Raw genomic sequence first — 22,696 nt, forward strand, 5'->3', positions numbered from 1 at the left:
AATTCGAAGCTATTAGATACATCCCTATCTCATATTTCACGTGAGGATTTCTCTTGCTTCTGGTACGATTACAAAATTGAGATCACCTCACGTCACAAAATTGCAATGAATGTGTCTGATTCTCTAAAACAATTTGGTAGATAGTGAATTATATCCTAGCCGGTGATCCAGCGTATGATTAGCGGTAGGTAAGCATAGTCAGCTATTTAGGTGCCAACGAAAGTGAATCTCTTTAGGACACGCACCGTCGCTAATTGCTCTGACGAGGCATGACCGGAGCATGCTCGAAATTCTGCCGGGACCCTCTTTGTATGCACCCTGGGCTGCGCCACCACGCAGAATCGTTTGAAGTTTACGAACGTGTACCTGACCTTTGCAGTGTCTTGGGAGGGCTAGCCGATATATCAAGTCAGTGTTTTTATCCTCCCAGACAATTCTGACACCAATTTATGGACCCCGGAAGAATGAAATGCTTGGTTGGCGCCAGGGCGGTCTCGAACCATCAATCGATAGTTCGAACATGGCGAAATCTCTTACCAACAGTGCTACAATCGCCCCTGAGAGGGAAAAGCAATCAATCACTCCATTTGTACAGGATGGACAGGTTGACACCACACTTGCCACCGCAGGTGAAGAGGCTGAATTGTTACATTAACTTGATTCTCTGGAGTCTTAGCAGTGCATAGAAAATCAGAATATGTGTAACCTATACTCTCAAATTCCTTATCGGGAACATTTACCAGGGTCAAGCGAGAGAATTTCTCAACAGGAGGTCTTAAGAGGGGTGTCGGAAAAGGAGGGGGGTCTTAATGCTCTCTTCGCTTTTTTCCTCTCTGCTTCTCAGAAAAGAGAAAAAGGCGAGGGGATTGTCGATTGCAAATAAACTCATATTAAGAGATGCAAAACAAAAGTGAGGTTTTTGCATTTAGTGTGCGAGAATTAAAAGAGCACATTTCTCTTTCGAGAGTGACGAATTTATAATCGTCACTCGAAAGATCAATTTCGACGCTGTTACTGTTAAAAAAAAACGTCTAGAGGGATATTAGGGATAAAATTAATACAATGTAGGCTGCACGAGTTTCTGAATATCGACGCTCAAAATCAAAAAATTTCATGCAATAAGGCTGGCTGCGATTTGTAGAGGGAAAAATCTTCTATATTTGTACAAAGTTTGGTGCTTCTAGCTCTGCTTGCTTTTTTTGATACTTAGTTGAGAAAAATTCTAAAATTTGCCTCAAATTTTCGAGTTTTTCTCAACTATCTTTTGTAAGAACCATAAGACCTACAGAGACCAAACTCTGCAATTAAGGGTTTTTCGTGATGCTCTATAAAAACATAGCATGGAATGTTTCAACCGCACTACTATAATCTCGCAACGGGAAAAAGTGCGAAATCTCAGATTTTCGGCAACGCATCAAAATTTGTATAATTTCAAGCAAGGTCCAATAACTCAGCTCGTAGTTTATAAAGACCAGTTCGGTTCAAAGCATGTTGTAGGCAGAGATTTTTGCGATCACAATTATTTTTTATTTTCTTTCAGGTAGTTTTCATTCTCTCAAAAGCTAGTTGAGAAAAAGTTGAAGAAAGTGCTAAATTTCTTAACTTCTCAACTAGCCTTCAAAAAAATCAGAAAGTCTCCGAAGAAGATATTTTAACCATTTTAGCGCAAATCCTCCATTACAGAAAACAGCCACTTTTGCCTTCCTCCGTCTCTTCTGTAGCCCGTCATTCATATTTATTTCAAGCTACTAAAATCCAACCAGTCCAGCAGTAATTTCCAATCTTGGACTGGTTCTAATTGCTAAAATGATCTCTAAATAACACCTATCTGCGATGAACAGTGCTCTAAATATAATTTCAGAAAAACTACCGGTGAAAGGTTCGTCCCGATAATTTTTTTTTCGGTTTTGCAAAAATTAAGATTCCGGCGGGGATCGAATAATTCATCGTCTGTAGTCACTGCCAATAACGGAAATTGTGTGTAGGAACTAGAAAATAGTTGGAAAATGCTTCTAGAATGTGATTTTGTTAGTTGTTTTTCGAAAGATTTCACAGTCTTTATTTCTAAACGCGTCACCTCCACATTTGGAGAACATTCAAACTTCAGCTTCAAACACTCCTTACCTATATATTATAGACGAAATTTGAAAGCATTACTTAAACTGTTGGGATAACTATTGAGGGGAAACAGAATTTTCCTCCTGTTTCCCCTCAACAGTTTATCAAAGGATGATGTTTTGGCATAAAATGACGTAAATTACATCACCCTACTAGATAACGTTCTACTTCAGATCATGTAAACTGTTGGCTACTATTTAAGCAGCCGGTTTCATTCGTGTTTCCACTTTCTGAGGAAGGCATAATTCCAACCTTTGACAAAAAAAAGAAGGAAATAGACTCGTGGAGGCGTGGAGGTCATAAAGTCACAAAGTTGGAAACGAACTTGCCCAGTGGCCACGGCTTTGAAACGGCTGCAACCATTTACCTTTTGCGACATGCACACAAAGCTATCTCAGCCGTCGCACCACATTTTACAGCTATCTGGCGCCGGCCACCAATCCTACGCCGTTGGACCTGTGTCTCCTCCCTTAACCGCTCTGCCACGCCAGCTCACCAATTCGACGCCGGTGGACCCGTCGCACTCCCTTTTATAGCTATCTGGCGCCGGCGCACCAACTCGACTCCGGTGGATCGGTCGCACCCTCTTTTTCGAATTTCGTGACTGACACACACAAGCACACACGTGACAGAATAAACCCGTTATTATATAGAATGATCATGATCATGATACTTTTATTCTACTTGCGGCACTTTATATTAGTATCCAATATAGCACTATTTATTAGTATTTGCTATATTATATTATTTGATTTATTAATTAATCGTCCAATTTGTTTCTTTAACTTTGTTTATTATAACCAACTTTTCGTTGCTATGCGCGGCTATACTAGAAAGAACGAGATGATAGGGTCGTTTTCAGGGGGTTTATTCTCAGCTACATGCTTGACTCTGCATGTTACCACAACTTAGTGGAGCACCTCCTAAATCGGATTTGAAACGGCGTAAATTGTTCCGTTTGTTCGAAATTGTTCGTTGCTCACGGCCATACACGCTTTCCTTCTCTTCATTTTTACAGTTTTAGCACCTATCATCATTCATTTATTTATGGAATTTTACGTTGTTCTGGGCGAGGAGTTTCACTGAACAAAGGACAAGATAGGTAGAACTGTTAAAACTTATTCATTTATTTATTTATCTATTTAAAACATCCATAGGTGTGCGATAAAACAGGAACAAGAAGCAGCAGAGCTTAGCTGGAAATCCGCTTAAGTTTTATACTGAACGCTTGGCGCTTCATAGCACATTGATAGATGCTGTGATGGGTTAACGGGTCATTCTTCTGCTACTGCTAGAAGGTGAGAAATGTCCTCACGCGAGATCTCCCGTGTTCTGACTGAACAAACGACGAAAACGGCTAAATTGTTAGCCGTAGTTAACAATATTGAAAGTCATGGGTTCTGCGTCTCACAACTCATACTTTTTGTGTACGGGTACAAACTAAGGCTACTATAAACTAACAACTGTTATTACTGTTAGCACAAGCCTTTGCCATTGTAAAATATCTGGCTATTCCCCGTTCTCGTGCCCGGCACGACTTTATCAGCTAGCCGGCACGCTTTCTCACGTGGCGCGGGAAAGATTACCATCGGCAATGTATTACGGTAGCGTTCCTGCGTCAGCCGCCGTATATAACTGCTGGGTCCGAGCACGCGGTGTCCAGTTTTCTTTTCGCTTCCTTTATGGTGTTCGTTCTCTTATGACGTCGTATTTGATTGATCACCACATTTAACCACACCCCACCATCTGCTACCATTACTCACCATCCGCTACCATTACCCACCATCCGCAACCAATTCTACCAGTAGTATCCACAACTGGGTGCCCTGGGCTCCGAACCGCAGCTGTCATCCAATTAATAGCCGAGAACAGCAACCACTGAACCACTTGACAGACCCGCACCGATCCACCCTTACTGATGTCGTGTATTTTGTTATTCCCATGTATTGTCATCATTAGGATAGAACTGCACATGAAAACCAGTTATACCGCATCGCATCCACACACAGTAGAGTTGTGGGCGTGGGATCAGGGGCAGCCCCGAGGCCCCTGGAGGGATAATCGGGCCAGGGATATGGGACCCTGGACGCGAGCTCGACGGTTCGGAGAAGCTAGACCGTTGTGAGGTGGTTAGCCCAGTGCGTGCCTCTCCGGATCCGGGCAGTCCTCCAAAAGAGTGGACTTGGAGCACGACACCCATTGTTCATGTCGAATATTCTTAACCGATTGAATGCGATCCGCTTCCATCGAAAAATGGTAGAGAGTAGATGGAAGAAGTGTCATGCAGATAAAAAGAAGATCATTGTACATCCCCAGTTTAAAGAATCAAATGAAACGACGCGTGGAAAGAAATCCAGAATTTTATTTAATTGAGAAAACATGCTAATCGTATCGTTTTAGAACCAAGGAAGCGACATATCACTGAATTCATGCTACCTGAAAAAATCCCTTAAACCTTTCCAAATTTGAACTGCACTTTTAATCTCACCTTTAAAGTTGGAGTTCATCGAGTTCTGCTCGATGGAGTTCTGCTCGATGGAGTTCCTTTCTTCGAAATTGAAGATTTAGATGAGGGATTATCGAAACTCTTCAGATACTTCGTAGCATCGAATAGTGCTTTATATATAATTATTGAAGATAATGCTGTTACTTCTAAAATGTTTTTATGTTTATTTAAAACTCATGCATATAGTTCAGTGTTTTCGTCTTTGTCAGGGATAGAGATTAAAGGCAGCGTATCACGAAACTGACGTGATATGGAAACAACAGCGGGAACGAAGAGTTTGGGTTGGAGATTACTAAAATGACTGTGGCACCGCTCAATTCCCCCTAGTAGTTCTAAAAAAGTTAGTTCTTAAAAACGGCGTGGGAACCGCTTTACTTCTTACGAGGGACGTTAGAACGCGCACCCTTGTGCAAGCTTCAGTCCCCAAAGGATCCTATCTATTGGTTTCACTTCAATAGGCTGGTGACGAGACCTCACTAATCTTCGACCGCTCGTCCGTGGAAGCGGCACGTGCGCAAGGGTGACCCGTTGCCTGTCGCCGTTTCGCAGGGTGAACACCATCTTCCGTACCATTTTTTTAGGAACGACCAGGGGAAGATGAGCGAAGTCAGCGAAGTCATAATCTACAACCCAAACTGTCCACTCTCCTTGGGGTTTCGGTACTTCGACAATTCGTAGTACGCTGCTTTTAAGTTAGTAAAAAAATCAGGGAAATCGCCTGATCTGTTTTTCTTCTGTGCACTTCATCGCTGCTCAGCAAGAAGCGACAGTGGATATGGCTGCCGATAGCGCAAAGTGACGAACATGTGCAAAAAGTCAACCCTACTGCCTTATGTAGAAAAACCTCCGTTAAAGACTATAAACTAACGTGCGCCTGTCTATTATGATATTTGTCGCTGAGACCTTAAGGTCCCAAAATTGAAGTGCATGAGATATAGGCTATGACAATAGAATCCTTTCGTTTACTCATTCAACAGCAGCAACAACAACAACAACAACAACAACAACTTACCAACTGCTACCCAAATACCCGAAAGTGGACGGGAAATAAGATGACACACATACCAACCAATATCGTTCCATATTGACATCATACTATCGCATCGTGGAGACATATCAATTAGCGATGTCTGAATGTTAAATTCCATGTTTTTCTAGTTACTGTAATCTGTAGGATACGAAAACTAAGCATAAAAAAATGTAAAAATTATTTTATTTAACCCTCGCGAAAATATTTTAACCACTCATCAATTTAGGGAATCCTTCAGGAAATAGATCGCATTCGTTTTATTATTTTCTTTGAATATATAGTCAATGTATAGTTGTACAAATTATTAGGAAGGTGCACATGAACAACTAGAAACGCGAAACTCTATTCTGAAGCAGAAAATCGTGCTGCTGGGTCTTGATGCTATGATATGGCACTGCGCGATGAATGTCTCAGTGCCGTCTCGGTCAACCAAGACTTTCATCCTCGCGAGGTCGATAAAATTGTTAATTTGATGTTAATTTGATGCATTTGTTAGCCACAGCAAGTCATTGTGGAGGCGAAACACACGTTCGTAGATCTCAAACGATTCGGAGTAGAAGTCGAACGCGTTCGCGAATTCGTAGCGGATCGATCACCGCCAAAGACTTTATTCTTTATCATTTATATTGTTCAACAATGCTACTCATGCTTGCAAAAACATAATGCATTCATGATGAAATCGTTAATGGACCGAGTGCTGCCAGAAATTCCTGACTATGACTACGAGGCGAGCGCCTCCGTTGCGTCTACAAATGCATGGCAAAAATCGTCTCTGCCTTCACTATACTTGGTACACCATGGAAGATCTTCAGATGTGGTTTTTGATCCGTTCAAAAAGTAACTTGGATTAACTTAACTCAAAAAAAAATGATGAATAAGTTTCTTCTCGCTTTTTTTTTTCAAAGCGGTTTAACAACAAAGCAAAATGCTCTACAAATGAACTGTACTTTGTCACAATAAAGTGTGGACTTCCGTTTTATGGGCCTCCAAAAAAAAAGAAAATTTACATTAAAAACGATCCAACAGCATGACGAAAGAAGTGAATAATCTCCGACACGTGTTTCTTCGTTACTTTAAATGCGGGCATTAATACGGCTCAGATAGCAAGAAACCTAAGAGAAGTCTATGGCGAAAGGTTTATTGAATTATTTTTTGATACTGGTTCTCAAATTTTTCCTAAAAATTTTAGTGATTAGAATTTTGAATCATTAACTGCCTGTGGCGCACTACTACCGGTATTGTTGTGATAGAGGACGCGTCGGAGGCATACAGTTTTCCAAGCGTAAGAACCTATTCACCAACCTAATATTTCTCTTCAATTCACCCTATCCAATAAGTTACTCTTTTTATACGCTATTCTCAAGTCAGTTAATTTTTTGTTTTCGAAAATGAATCAAGGATGAAATCCACCATACCATGGAATTCTCCGCTGTGCTCATCAACGCCTCATTCAAATTGCTTACATAAGCTGTGAAATTCTTTGACGTGAAGCTTTTGGTTCGCTCAAGCACCATATTTTCCTGAATATTTTAGTACTTGTGTAAGTGTTTTTTTTTTATTTTGTCTTGTTTTTAAAACATAGATTGTGCTGAAATACAGATTGCTCAACTAAATAGTTCTCGTTAACTCACAGCTTTTATTCCATTTCTCAATTTTTGTTGGACATTCTTAAGCGAACTCTCAGCTTTTTTAGCCAACTGAGCATCGACACCTCAAAAATGTAAACTAGCACCGGTACTAGAAATTCTCATAATGTGAAAGTTACCTGGTTTTTTGACTCCTTGCTCGAACATCTTCTGGAATACAAGTAAACAAAGACATGGGAAAAAGTTAGCGAATAATTCTAGCAGATTTTGTTTTGAATGCAACCTTAGGAAGCTTTTTTTGTAAAGACTATGTACAAATAATACGCTCCTATCCGAGGATTCCGCAAATGTTGACAAAATGGCCCGACCAGATGTTGACAAAGAGATGTGGCATTTTTGGAAGCTGTGGAGGGTTGCATGTAACCAGCGATGCCGTCAGTGACTTCGTGACGACTGTAGTCGCCGCGACAGGAGCCAGGCGTACCAGCTCTCTTACTGTGATCATCAGTCGAACGCACATAATAGGTTGTGAAAGTACTCAATTTAAATTGCACGATTCACCACATTCACATGTTTCGAAACTCATCGAGGTATCACAAGATGCCGCTCTGTCTCACTTTCATTGTATTGAAGAAGTCCTTTGACTCAGTTGAGACGGAAGCGGTCATAGAAGCCTTGTACAACCAGGGCATCTCTACTCAGTACATAAAGATGTACATCGAGAGTTGTACAGCAACTTCCCGACCAGAATTTCGCCATTCTACAAGAATATCATCATTGAAGAGAGAGGTGCAAAAAGGTGATTCAATCTCACCTAAAATATTCACAACCACCCTCGAGTACGCAATGCGAAAGCTGGAATGGGAAGACATGGGAGTGAAGATTGATGGTCGGCATATTTAATAACACTTAGCATCAGTCAAGCGGAACGAATGCGGATCGAATTCGACGAAACATTAACATGCATTCTTTTTCAGCTGAATCTGCAAAAGACGATGTTCATGCGTAACGGATGGGTATCGGATGGCCCATTCACACTTGGAACATGTGCGAATGCACCACCTACGTTCATCTGGGTCGGGAAATAAACATTAAGAAAGATCTGACTCCCAAGCTGGTCAGGAGAATGACGAACGGCTTGGGGAGCATACAGGAGCACCGACGATGAAGTAAAGAACACGAAGAACATCCTGAGGATTTCGCAACCAGGAGGAAAACGCGGTGATCGTCATAGAAGAATTGGGAGAGTGATGCTAAGGGCATCCTGTTTCACGCAAGTGAGAGAGAGAGAATTCGAAGTTCTCTCCTACATCGAATCAGCGAAGATTAGAGTTCGCCAAGGAAAGTAAGATAAGGTAGGCCGCACACGTGATGTACTTTAACGACTACCGTTGGACCAGAGCCGTGAGCGACTGGGTTCTCCCCGATTTTAAACGCACTACAGGAAGACCGCCGAACCGGTGGTCAAACTTCTTCACGAAGTCCTTCAAGGAAAATTATGATGCTATAATTAATTAATATTAAATTAATATTATCAATTTAATAATTACTTCGTGTTCCGCTCGAGAGGAGGAACCACTGGGCGACTCTGGCACGCGACCGGGACAAATGGAAGAATTACTGGCGCGAGCTCGATCAGTTCGAAGAATCAATGGGAGTCGAGGTAATCAAGGTAATCAAGGTCACATTCCTCGCCCCCGTGCCGCGGAGGGTCTAATTTGCAAGATCAACGGGAGTCAAAGTAATCAAAGTTTCATTGCTTGCCACCGAGAGTCCAACTCGCGAGTGCGAGCTTCTGTAAATTTTCTTTGATTCTTTAGCCATATGATCATCCGCACCATTTCTGTACATGTAGTATATATGATAGCACGCATGTTTATATATGAATAATATATGAATGCTACTGGGACTTATCTCTCACCAGCTGCACACCGAAGGGCTGGTGTGACCTTCATTTTCTTGCACACAGGTTTCTATAGAATCGAAATGGGGGGGTCACCAAAATGGGAATAGCTCTAGCAAAGTTCTGTGGACTCTTGCTGAAGTCGTGACTATGATCTACCACGGATGACCGCTGATTTTTTTCGGAGCCCACACCAAGGTGTACGACATGTGCCATGCCGTTACTGGATTCCAGAAAAAACAGGAGCAGGTCTGCGAATTTTTTTTTCAGATTACCGTATAAACAATCTGCGCTGCTCAATAATTAGGGGAACACCTTAAAGCGCAAAGTAGTGTACATTTACGTCCTTGTGAACTGCAGGCAGCGACTTTCCAGCGGAGTTCACGTAATGACAAATATATGAACAGAATGCGAACAGAACGGTAACCTATTTAAAACAGCGTTGCTAAGAGAAATCCAAACTGCAGGCAACGTACATTTACCTACATTACACACCTTATTCGCTCGGACTAGGCAGCTCGTGGGCAAGAAGTGTTTCGTCCTCATGAAATAAGTGGACGGAACTGTTCATTACATCAGTGGCGAGGGAATGGATACGGGTAAAAAGTCCTGGGAAATCTGCTACGTTACAGCGTCCCATTTTCCACAGTAATTTTCGATCGAGAAAAGCTCTTGGTCAGTTCTGCTTTCTAATTGTCTCTAATGTTTGTATCTGTATTCTAATCAATGAAATACCCTAATAGGATTTTATAACCATTCAAAGGAATCACAGTGTAAAGAAACAAGGACTCACATCACTGTCACTTAGGAAGGCATCATACTCAGTGCGACCATCTGGAGGCCGTATTCCTCTTTCTATCTTCCTTTGACAATCTCTGACCAATAGCAGATCGATATTCTAAGAAAGACTTCATTTCAAAAATTTTTCCCAGCTTGAGAAGGTTGTACGAGTTCTGTTATCACTGTAAATTCTCACATCTTTGATTTCAATTTCAGCCATTAGTTTTGAACCATCTAATGCATCAAAAAATGTGTAACCATTCTTACATTTATAGAAAATTTCCCTATAAATTGTTCTTTGTGTGGAAATAGCGTATGGGAATTGAATGAAACCTACGAAACACTTATGGCCATCTCTTTTTTCCGGACAACGTTTTCCGTGGCGCGGAATAAGCGCAACTCCTTATCGTCGAAAAATCCGACACATACTAGCGTCGCTACGAATGCTAACAGAAATGCTATACTAAATTGAAATTTTTCGTTACGGTCAAAATAATGGTGGTGTTTTCTAATGTTTTTTGTCTTCAAATGCTTTAATGATCTTATTTTTATAATGACCATAATTGTAAACGCAGCTTCCTTTGGTATGAATTAATCATTCCTGAGCAAAACATTGCCCTTATCGAAAAGAAATGGGTTTTAATGCCTTTTCACAATCCATGTAAGCTTTCTATGCATCGTAAAGAAACGTCTGGTTTTGCTGAAAAAATTTAGCAACGATTCACGCGCAAAGGTTCTACAGCACCGTCCTCTGGTCATGCAATTTTTGCTTTTTTTAGGCTTTGTCACAACTTCATGTCACTTCTTTTGTCATGTCTGGAAGGTCTCTGATCGGCTGCAGGTTGTCGTTATGTTCTGCCCACTTCTGTGCCTTTAAAAGTCCTAAATTATCTGCTCTTTTTAACGATAAAGCCTGCTCAAGAATCCTAGGTCATTCCGATCTAATCGCCACCAACTACGCTTCTCTTGGGTCCCATCAGCGACAACTTTTAAGAATGAGAAGCGTTGCACGACATCTCTGAGACTAGAATATGGTCCACATGTTCCCATCGAGCTCAGCGCAGGGAGTTCCGCGACTGCCAGGCCCCCGGCTAGTTTGGCTACTTTCTTCTTGGTCTTTTTGTTGTGGTTTTTGTTTAAGGTATCATTATTTTTATGGATATTAGATTACTCCTTCAAGGTTACGTGCTGAAATCCTAAAGAAGTTCAGAATTGGAATAATTTAAGACGTCGGTCTGCGGAGTTGTCAACTAACAAATGAAGAGTACGACACCTCATTCCTTCGCACCGCATATGTGTCTGTAGGCCTAGTGATGTCGTTAAATAACACACAAGTAAGTCTCAGGTTCGATCTTTTTTGAATCTTGTGGTTGTAGAGGTGAATTATGTGCTACGTTTCTTCGGCGAAACCAAGATTGTTAGCGAGGTTCATTCTAGCTAATGTTTCGGTGTAATCGCCTTCTTTGGAGCCTGGAAAATCAAATGCACGTGTGATCTACCTCCTTAAACGCCTCGTCATTCCACAGAATATTATTTAACCAGCCTGAACGTCCGGCTAAAGCCGGACTTCAGGCTTATTTTGGTGTTCGCTTCGCTCGCCTTCACCGATCAATAAGAAGTAACAGAAATAACAGTAGCGACATTTTTTGGAAAATTATAATTGCTTTTTTCTATCAACGCATTCTTCAATTTTTTCTTCCCGAACATTTGAGCGTAAATGAAAGACTTTATGGTTTTTCCCTAAACGCTCAGTTCTATATTTTGAGAGCAATCCAGCTTAATTTTACATCTATGTTTCTCTCAAACCTCCACAACTTGAAAACATTGTTGGAAGCATGAGTCTGCTCCGTTCTCAATTATTAGCGAGAATGATGTGCTATCATGGAATGATGTTAATATCACTATTGTAGTGATAAAAAAACGTTCTACGTCAGATCGCGTAAACAGTTGGCTACTATGTATTGCATCTAAGCTGCCGTTCGCACGTGCGTTTCCTTTTTTCGAAGGATGTTAGCGTTAGGGAAACATACTGGGAATTAGATATTTGAAGGAACCATAGAAACCCATTCTACTGCGTTGGGGCTCCCGCGCACTCCGCAGTGGAACCCGTCTCTCCCTACTCTATAGCTTTCTGGCACCAGCGCACCATTTCAACCCCGTGGGACACGTCCCACCCCATTTTAATGCTATCTGGTTTCGGGGCACGAATTCGACGTCGTAGTACTCGTCTCATCCAATTTTACCGCGTTGAGAATCCAGCGCACCAAACCGACGCCATAGTATTCGTCTCCCTCTCTTTTTGGAATTTCTTGGCTGAGACACACGCATACACAGACGCACGCACGTGACAGAATAAGCCGTTATTATACAGCATGATGGTTTGCAAACTTGGAAGTATACATTCACATAAAAGTATATTTACCCTCTCTAACATATGACAGAAACTAACTTGCCTTATCAAAGATAACATGCGTCACTGCGTAGCTTCGGACAATGGTGGAAAGGTAGAGCGTTCGCCTATCAAGCGCATGGCTATGGTTCGGCACCTCACCGATGCGGAGTTTTTTATCATTATGGAGTATGTTCGTGACACACAGACAAACAAACAAACAAACAAACAAACAAACAAACACACGGACTAAGCGCGTTATTCTATAGCATGACAAGCAGATGACTCAAGGACAATGCCGGAGAAGCCGACCATCAATTTAGAATCGTTTGAAATCATGAACGCGTGTCTTTTCTACCCCAGAGAGATGAAAGGCTTGGTTGGCTCTAGGATGATTTCGAACCACCGACAGACTGTGCAGTCGCAGTGAAATCCTTCACAAACTGGGTCACACCCGTTCACTAAAATCACGACCATAAGCCATTACCGTTTCTAATGCGCGAAAAATTCATTGTGCACAAATTAAATGTGCCGAAATAAGCATGCGGCGCACAATAATTAGTGGGGAGCAAGGAAGCAATTTATTTCCTATTAAACTGCTAATTAATTACATTTCAAACACTGTTCATGATAAAAAAAAGGTAGATTTTACTCACGAGGAAAGAATGAAAAGAACAATGCTGATACCCATTGCAATATAACCAGTCATCCCCATAACTTCACCACCGATGTGTGATATGTGGCCGCGCTGGCCATGATGTGACTTTTCGTCAAAGATATTCCAAAACACTCTGAAATAGTCTGGAAACCTACAGTGCTAGCTAAACACTTTTCTATCTTTCCCACAGTAACCCTATGCTCACTGATGTTTAATTGGTTCCTGAGAATCATGCGTTACAAAATTGATGCTTCCCTAAGAATTGAGATTACCTAAGAACTGAGATTTGAAATAATTATTCTCAAACTGAGTCTTATGAAAGGAATGTGGTATATTGCTTGTATCGCCTTATTCTGAATATTAATCTTAATGTATACTTTGATACGAAGACCCGTGCTTTTCTAATGTTCACTTAACTTTTCAGATAACAAAGAACTCTTGATAGAAGTCATTCTATAAGCAGCACCCGGGGGCGGGGGTCCACAATTCTGAAGTGGGGTCAAAATGTGTTGCCGCATTCTAAAGGACTAACCAACGCTAAGCACTTCATTTTCGTTTTATGGATAGAAAGATTGAAATAAAAAAGGATGAATGTTTTCAGAGTATCAATACGCGTGGGATGCATTGAACGTGTGTTTGACTACAATTCGGAAATGTTGCCGTACTTCCCCGTTTTTTGAAATTAGGAAGAAATGAGAAATGGAACCCCCCCCCCCCCCTCCCCCCCCCCTTTTTTAATAAACGCTGTTGACTTATACAATCACTTGCGGATCCCAGCCGATGTATTACGTCAGTGTTTTTATACTTCCAAACAACTCTGGTACCAATTTAGGGATGCAGGAGGATGAAAAGTTTGACTAGGACAGGGGCGATTCCGAACCATCTACCGATCGTGCAGTCACAGTCGGGCCTCTTATCGACCGTGCTACACCCGCTCAAATTGAAATATTGACGTTGAAATATGCGCTATACGCATATGCTTCTGTTTGATCTCGAAAAATTAGGAACAGAATCTTGGAATCATGCTTATAACATTTTTCTTTACAATTATCTGATCACTTACCGTATTAGCAGTAGTATCAAGGCGAATTTAACTAAAGCTAATAGTAGTATCGGTATTAAAACAACAGCAAATAGCACATAACCCGTGTATGTGAGAAATTTCTGTAAAACCATTCTTACAGGACGATATTGAACTCATAATTTTTTTTTGTATCCTCGTAGCAATAGCACAAAAAACAAAACACGTACATTTCCCAAAACAAAACGCTTAAGCATATTGGCTATTTTCTTCACATGTTTAATTATTGCTGGGAGTATCTATAAAAATGTAGAAAAACCACTATACATTTTAGAAACGTTTTTTAAAGACGATTTTAATAATCGCTTACTTCTCCAAATTTCTGATCCATTGATGCTTGGAAAGTTTTAACGATGACTTCACGCTGGCCACCGAACGCCTTCACATTTTTCCCAAGCTTAAAGGGAAATTTTTTTGCATACATGAATGATTTTGTAATGTAATTTGTAAAAATGGTAATTCTTGATTTTTCATCCTTCCATCAGTGCTCTTCTTCACAAAAACAAATCTCCATACTTATCTTTTTTTGAGTTTTTTTTTTTGTGAATTTAAAAGTGGATTTTTCAAGGGGAGGCGAGCATTCAGTTGTCTGTCAAATGCTTGCAGATCTTGCAGAAATTCATCCATTCACGTTTCGATATGTTGACGAGTTGGGAAGGGAAATTTCCCGAATTTGGACTTGAACGAGAGAGCCGAGACTTTTCAGTTTTTAAAACTGAAACATAACATTAATGACGTCATTCGGCATCGGTTTCTGCGACCAAGCCAGCAATTCTGGTTTAATTTGAAATCTATAGCTCTAACTGTTTATTGGAGCAAGATAGAAGGATAGCAAAATCGCATACGAGGATTGTGAAGCTGTAGGCTGTACACGTACACGGAAAGTAAATCCTTTAATTACTTTTCTGATATCCTACACAATTTTTCTTTGGACTGTTTGATGATTCTCCGTAAATGTTCACCGTAAGCATACCTCTTCAATTCCAATTCTTAGCGCAACCATATCGACTCTTGGATTTTTGGGATTTTCAACGCCTTCTATCAATTCCTTCTATGATTCTCTCTCGATTAGTGTAGTATCATGCGAAACTATTTTAAAAACATTCTTTAGATTTACCAGAGAAAAAATAGGGTCGAACTCAGCATGTCCTATGTTCATCAAATCCTTCAGATGAAGTTTTAGCTGATGTAAATCTTTTTTGATCTGCAAAGTAAGGAGAATATGTATTGTTGTTGGCTGATCGAGGATCGCCACTTACACTTTCCTGACTTTGCTCGAGAGCAGATATTGACCTTTGAAGTGCAATGATCCCGACTCCAATTTCTCCTGTAGCCTGTTCTATTTCACTACTCACCTTATCAATTTGCTTATTGAGATCGCACTGCAGTTGTTCTCTGAGACCAATCACGAATTCTTCAACCCCTGCAATTATTTGAACATCCTGTACGCGTCTACTTAGTGTTGAAGAAAATGGCAGGCAATTGAATTTAAATTCGAAGAACATTTAAAAATATGCGATTGGCAATGGATAGCAAGGGAGGCACATATCATGAGATGAATGAACTTATTTGACAAAATACCACATTCTGCAGAAATATTTGTGAATAATGTGTCTATTCCTATGATTCGCTGGAAGAAAAGATATTGCAAATGACAAGTGCCAATGACAATGCGATCGTCGTCGCAATGACGATAAAATCACGATTCGTGGAACCACTGATTTAGCCGACTTAAAACGACCTAGAGCTCGGTGCAGTTGTGCAAGCGGTTGCCAACGAAATGGAGCTGGCGATTGCGATCGAGGTGGGACCCTGGTTTGCTGCAATTGGACTTCAGAAATCAATGAAGGTCACACTTTGAACGCAACCATTGAACCAACTGCACTGGGCTACAGGTCGACGATAACAGTTGCGCATCTAAACGTCGCCAATGTGTTCCATCAAGTGATCGCTAGTAGTCTACTGCAATCCACGACTTTTCTATGTTTGACCTACATTTTCCCACCGCTTCCTTCACCTGCCTGCCCCAGTTGAAGCTGTACTATGTTCGTTTTATCATTTTCATTCGCGGTTGACTAACTGTACTTACCCACTGAATATGTCTCCACTTTTTCTGGGAAAAGAACCAGTCCGTCGGAAATAGCATTCACACTGCCTCCAATAAGTACAAGACAAATTAAAGTCATGACAGCACAAACGAGAAACAGTACGCCCGCGCAATAAATTCTGCTATTTTTAGGTGGGTTCTAAAGTAGTTCTAGAAAATTCTTCAATCAAATTTAAGCGAATAGGGGATGGACCAAAAGAAATGATAACTACGCTTTAATAAAATGATTGTTGTCATTTATTTGAAATTATAAATGAACACTCTATAAAGTTAAAATTGGAAGAAACCATGGAGAAGTTCACGACCGAATAGGGAACAAAAACTATTAAATTTTACTGTAATGATCAAAACGACAGGCGGAACGCAGTTGCTGAAAGGTTCGGCTGTAATTCTACGATCGTCATCCACTGTTCTCGCAAATCATTCTATATGCTGCACACGCCTCCATAAACTTCAACTGATCGGAGGAACTGTGTAGAAACACACCAGGCCAAAATGAGGCACAGTAACCCGCAAACATTAGGACATGAGATAATTTATTTCGACTGTGCGATGGGACACTCCACGCGAGCACTTATAACACTACGTAGTAGCATTAAAATTTGGCTATCTTTCTTTACTTTCAAGAATAAGTTTAGTTAGTTCTTATTCTTCCTTGTTCCTTCATTTAGGGTGTTTGTTAATATGCTTGTAGGGTTCACTCTCTATCTTCTTTTTTCCTCAAGTATGTACTTTGCTTTCTGATGCAAGCAGTCATAAGTTTGCATGTAAGTTCAACTTTTTTTCCTTTCTACCTAAGTTTGCTTTGACATCATTAAAGGTGCCTTTTGTCTTCCTTCGTTGTCGAAAGCTGAGGAACTACCGACACTCGTCGGAGATTCTGGTCAGTATCTAAAAGATGAGAAATGGAAAATCTGGTGGAGGTATCAGAATTAGCGCAGAAATGCTCAAATACCTTGATACGTCTGGGACTCGTGAGATGAGAATCATCCGTCCAATATATAGTCACGAAAGGATTCGTGGAGACACGGTATCATAATTCTCTTCTACAAAAAGTTAACCGTCACGGAGCCCAAGGAACTATCGAGGATCCCCTTTGCTGTGTGTTATGTATAAGGTCTTGGAGGGGATTATCTTAGATTGAACTGTTGAACACCACGAAGAAACAACGCGTGACGTCAAGCTGGCTTCCGTCGCGGCCGGTGTCCATCTTATGGAGAGTGATAGAAATCTGGCAGCGGTACTCCAAAGCAATGCAATTGGCTTTTCTAGACTTTCTCTTAAGGCCGCTTTCAATGAGGCCATCTTTTCAAGTCGCCGTGGAGTATCAAGGAAGTTTGTTCGCCTCCTTGATGATATGAATCAATAACTGATGCAGTTCGAACATCAGTGGGATGCGCAGCACCGCTTGATGTGGTAACGGCCGGCGCCATCTTAGTACCACCAGACCTATCGCGAGTGCGCCTATGATGTTTTTATATTTGCAGAAAGCATTACGAAAGTTCAGCTAGTTGCGAACCTTGCATCGAAGCTAGCTGCAGCCTATTATTGGGTTGGCGCAAAAATAATGCACATTTTTGTTCCCTTATCTGTATGACAAATTTTTTCCAGTTACACTCATCTTTAATATTAGATGCCGCATAACGTTTTGTAGCGCATGTCGCTGTGATTATTAATGCTGGAGTGATTTTGAACGAAAATCAGTATTTGGTCAATACCAAAAAGATAACATGTTCAGGCAAGATTTTCACCAAATTTCCTTCTACGAGTTCAAGCTGACGAGGTTGGATGATTATAAACGTGTTTTTGGGGGGGGGGTACTGCGTTTTTATATGAGCCTCAAAGATAAGTAAGGTCACTGCCGCCCCTCTGAAGTTTACGACCACTTGTTGAGGGGAATCAGCGAAGATGATCTGCCTGAAAGAACATGAGAGGTTGCTCAGGAACTAGATTTTGACCATTCAACTGTTGTCCGCCATTTGGAAAAAAATGGGAAGGTGGAGCTCAACGTTTCTGTTATGCAGCAAGAACGATCCATTTCTTGATCGTATTGTTACGATCAAGAAATGGATCGTTGTTACGATTGTTACGATAACTGTTATTGTGCGATGAGAAATGAATCCTTTACGACGACAGGAAGCGTCCCGCTTAATAGGTAGACAGAGACGAAGCTCCCAAGCACTTTCCGAGGCCGGTGTACAACACGTGTAATTCACTACAGCTCCATAAAAGCTGGCGTGACGCAGAGAACTAGCGTAAAGAACTGGACGAAATCCATCGGACTCAAACAACTTCTTCGCCCAGCGCTAGTGAACAGAAAGAGCCCGATTCTCCTACATGACAATGTCAGACCACGCATTTCAAAGTTGACGCTACTGAAGTTGAACGAGTTGGGCTACGAGACTCTGTCTCACCCACCATTTTTGCTAGAACTTTCGCCAACCGACTATAACTTTTTCAAAAATCTGGACAACTACCTAAAATTTTTCGAAGCCAAGGTGATGCCGAAAACAGCTTCTGAAAGTTTGTAGACTCCGAAGCTCTTTCATGCAGCGGAAATAAGCAAACTTGTATCTTGTTGGCAAAGATGAGTGGATTGTAATGGTTGTTATTTCGATTGATTTGAGACAAATTATAACATTTCAAAGTGAACGTTTGAGAAGACGCATTATTTTTTCACAAACCTAATAACTACGTCTACGCTCTGATAAGTGCAAGCAGATGTCGGGTCTCTTTGATACCTTGAACGGTCGGGTGGACAGACAATAAGATCGCCTCATTCAACGTGTTTTGGAAAGTTTGCCGGGTTCAAGCTGAAAAAAGGACACCTGGCCAACCTGGAAGTTTTTCACTGCGGTTTTGAAAAATGCCCTGAGTACACTTGGCGTGGATAGGCAGTTCAGGCGAGATTTGAGGTTTTGAAAGATATGATATGGCGATGAATGGGTTGATTACATGCAAACTCTTGCTGAAGATCGAGAAGGTTGGAGAGAGCTATGTTCAGGGACGACACACCTTGGGGATGATGCGGGTATCCGCGTCAACCGATAATATCACCCTGCCGATTAAGTGAAGTCAAGTAGGTCATGTAAACATGCAAACTTGTCACTACCTGAGGTTGCTCCAAACCAACTCGGTCTAACTACTATCTCTGCTCTCTCAATACACCTTCCCAAATTACGAGATGGATCCGATTAGCAAGTTAGTTATCTAAACTATTTTGTCTTTTTTGTATACCACTGATACTGCCCTAATTCTAATATTGGCTATTTTCTAGTGTTGTTTCACACTTGGAGAACATTCAAACTTCAGTTCCAAACACTCCTTTGATACCAATACAATATAGACACGAATTGAAAGCATTTCTCGAAGTATGGGTTGTCCTTCTGTTTTCCCTTAACAGTCATCACAGAATGATGCCTCAACGTAGAATATGGTGAACAATATCATTGTACTGATAAAGACACCGTTCCACGTCAGATCATGTGAATTGTTGGCAACTATTTAAGCAGCCGGTTTCATTCGTGTTTCCACTTTCTGAGGAAGGCATATTACCAACCTGTGGCAAATGTGCAAGAAATAGATACCCGGAGGAGTCATAGAAGTGAAACGCAACATGGGCAGTGGCGCCGAATATGGAACAGCTGTAACACCATCTACCTCCCACGGCATGCACACGAAGTAATCGCGCACCAATTCGACACTGCGGGACCTGTCACACCACACTTTATAGCCTCGTGGCCTCGGCGAACCGATCCGACGCTGTGAGGCCCGTCTCACCATATTTCATACCTTTTTGGCGCCGGCTCATCATTTCCATGCCCTGGACCCGTGCCACTTCCTATTACCTCTACAACGCCTGTGGACCCGTCGCACTCTTTTTGGAATTTCGTTACACACGCGCACACACACACACAGACATACACGCACTCGTGACGAACCCCGTTATTATATAGCATGATAGAAGTCAGAGATCACTCACTATAACTCAACGAGCATTTCGTTTCCGTTATGTATTGAGACACTCTATATGATTTTATTTCTTTCGTTTCGAGAGACTATATTACAAAAGTGCCCATCCACAAACTGTTGCAAACCTTCTAATGACAAGTAGTTCCATGTAAGTCAATCAGAATTTTTGATCCCTCATCTCCATCGTGAAATTGTATTGTGAAATTTCTTAGGGTTTATTCTTTCGGGGATTTTTTATGGTTATATGTTGCAAGCTCTTTGTGACTTTTGGCCCACCCTATAGAACAATACGGAAAACAAACCTGTTCTACTGCCTTCCATCGATATATGATTGTCACAATACAAGTGATAAGTATTGCTATGGCGATCAAGAAACCCAACAGGAATAAAAAGATAATTAAAAACTGAAAAAAAGCTCGTTAGAACCTATCCGGTCCCAAGAAGATTCAATTACAATTTTTGACTCTATTAACATTTATGAAATAGCGACTGTGATCACCGTTGGTAACACATGGATTGAGGTCTTGTATTGCTCACAGCAAAAATTGTTCATTCCATACCATGATTTTGGTTCTCTCGATTGTGACCTTGCTGTAGAACGGTCAAAACGGTATAAAGCACGGTACAGTTGCTTAAGCGGCTGTGCTCGAAGCGGTGCGGTAGAGCAGCTAAGACTGAAAGAGGGCCGTTGCTAGCACTATCAATTGATGCACTTTGTGAAGGATCCACGTCGATTCCAATCACCTTCTCCACTGCTCGCTTCGAGCGCAGCCGCTTACGCACTACGTTTCATGTCGTTTTGACCCAACTATACTTTTATGTGTTTCTAAGCTGCTTGTTCATATTTGAAAATATAGTAAGGTCAAAACGACATGAAACACATATGCGATTGCGTATGCGGTTTCTCTTGAGGTGGAGCACTCTTCGGTGGAGCGTAGTTAGGAGCATATTGAACCCTTTCTGGTGCACTGCACCATCGCTGCAGTTTGCGACAGTCGCACCTCGGTTTTAACTGCTGCCTCCACCGCGCCGCTTCGAGCGCGTACGCAACTTCACCACAACTACATTTGTGATTCTTGTCGTTTTGATCCGACTATATCTCTCCCGGTGAAATCTGCTCTAATAAGTATAAATGCGTTAAAGTGTTCCTACTGCGATAGAATGCATCAACGTTAAATCTAATAAACATTGTTCTATTGTAGCAACCTTTCTTAATTTGAACAGTTTCGTCAAAGGTCAGTTGTTAAGAATTCGGCACTGAGGAACATGCTATAAAACCCTTTCTTTAACCCTTCTTTATGCTTGAAAGCCTGAGTTCACAAAACGTCATGCGTAGCTACCAGTGGTGAATATCGATCGGATCACTGTGATATGGCAGGGTCGAAGTCTGACGAAGAGCGACTGGAGCACATCCAATGCGTGAAGAGTGAAGTGAAGAGGGTACCGGGGATTTTTGAGCATCCCCCGGTCATACCTCGACAGAGGAATTAGAGGTGGTACGTATTCTAAGCAGATTCCCCTTTGTTGCTACCTAAATAGCTGACTCTGCATACCGCTAATCGTATGCTGCATCACCTGCTAGGATATAATTCATGAGCTAGATATTTTGGAGAATCCGACATATCCACTGGAATGTTGTGATGTGATGTGATCTCGGATTTGTAACCAACCATTAGCAAGAGTAATCCTCACGTGAACTGTGAACGAAAGATTTGTTCTCTAATTTATTCGGCAAGTCCGACAACTCACACCAATCTGTTTCCTTTTAACTGTGTAGTTCTTTGCTTCTCTATGGCCAGAAGAGCATCTAAGACGGCTGTCTGTGCTCCCATGAAAGACTGCAGCGTGGTTTTGTCGGGGTATGTCCGCGTATCCTCCGGCATATTCACCGGACACGTAATGTCCCGTAGTCATTCGCAAAGAATCCGCTGGGACCCTCTTCACCGTCCCCGAAAAAATCAGAGCACTGCTATCGAACTGTAAATTGTGAAGTCTCTTAGTCAGGGTCGCTTATCGGCAACATCGTACTTCCCAATTTTTTCTGAATGCGGAGAAATTGCTTGAATCGCTCTGCCCGTAATCAATACCTCTATCAGAAGTGAGTAGTAATCTCCAAAAGTTCCCTTTCAGCACCAACGATAGCCGTATATAGCAGCAGCACTAGAAACTTACATTTTCTACTATGATCTTCCAGAATATCTCTTCTGCAGTGGCCTTCTTTTTAACAGCTTTTGCCAATAACTAAAAGGAAAAATTTAGATTTTTATCTGTTTTTTTTTCTCAAACGTTGTGATGATTTCAAACTTCAATATGAGTTTCATCCGTCATGCTTACGAGCAGCTTAACCAGTTTGCTAGTTGCCCCCATATAAGGGTCGAAAACTGAGGAAACTTCAGGCCAAGATGTGCTCGGCACTGGCGGCGGCTCGCAGCTGTCGTTCATGGTCGAGATAGATGTGAAATGAACCTTCGTCACCGACATATGTCATTTATCATATTAGCTATGATAATGATGTTTTCTTCTAGAAATATCTTTATTCGCCTCTGATAGTCTAGAGGACTTATTT

The 22,696-nt window shown here is 41.4% G+C and overlaps 1 protein-coding gene across 2 annotated transcripts; it reads right to left on the reverse strand.

Moving 5' to 3' along the window:
- Positions 1-4,483: 4,483 nt before the first annotated feature.
- RB195_012148 (uncharacterized protein) lies at positions 4,484-22,572 on the reverse strand (the record flags this gene model as incomplete). Of its 2 annotated transcripts, XM_064193875.1 has the most annotated exons (21): positions 4,484-4,554; positions 4,607-4,662; positions 4,716-4,770; positions 5,637-5,754; positions 7,070-7,174; positions 7,286-7,365; positions 7,420-7,450; positions 9,937-10,041; positions 10,120-10,207; positions 10,261-10,386; positions 12,969-13,103; positions 14,034-14,134; positions 14,222-14,290; positions 14,362-14,448; positions 15,025-15,102; positions 15,169-15,255; positions 15,311-15,474; positions 16,141-16,297; positions 20,433-20,534; positions 22,303-22,371; positions 22,435-22,572. In XM_064193875.1, the coding sequence occupies 21 exons, from the start codon at positions 22,570-22,572 to the stop codon at positions 4,484-4,486; spliced, it is 2,022 nt and encodes a 673-aa protein (XP_064051457.1). The 2 variants fall into 2 exon arrangements, with proteins under 2 accessions (XP_064051457.1, XP_064051458.1); XM_064193874.1 differs by lacking the exons at positions 4,484-4,554; positions 4,607-4,662 and adding an exon at positions 5,493-5,527 and having other exon boundaries at positions 4,765-4,770.
- Positions 22,573-22,696: the final 124 nt, after the last annotated feature.

The sequence above is a fragment of the Necator americanus genome, chromosome III (assembly GCF_031761385.1).
Source record: "Necator americanus strain Aroian chromosome III, whole genome shotgun sequence".
Classification (NCBI taxonomy): domain Eukaryota; kingdom Metazoa; phylum Nematoda; class Chromadorea; order Rhabditida; family Ancylostomatidae; genus Necator; species Necator americanus.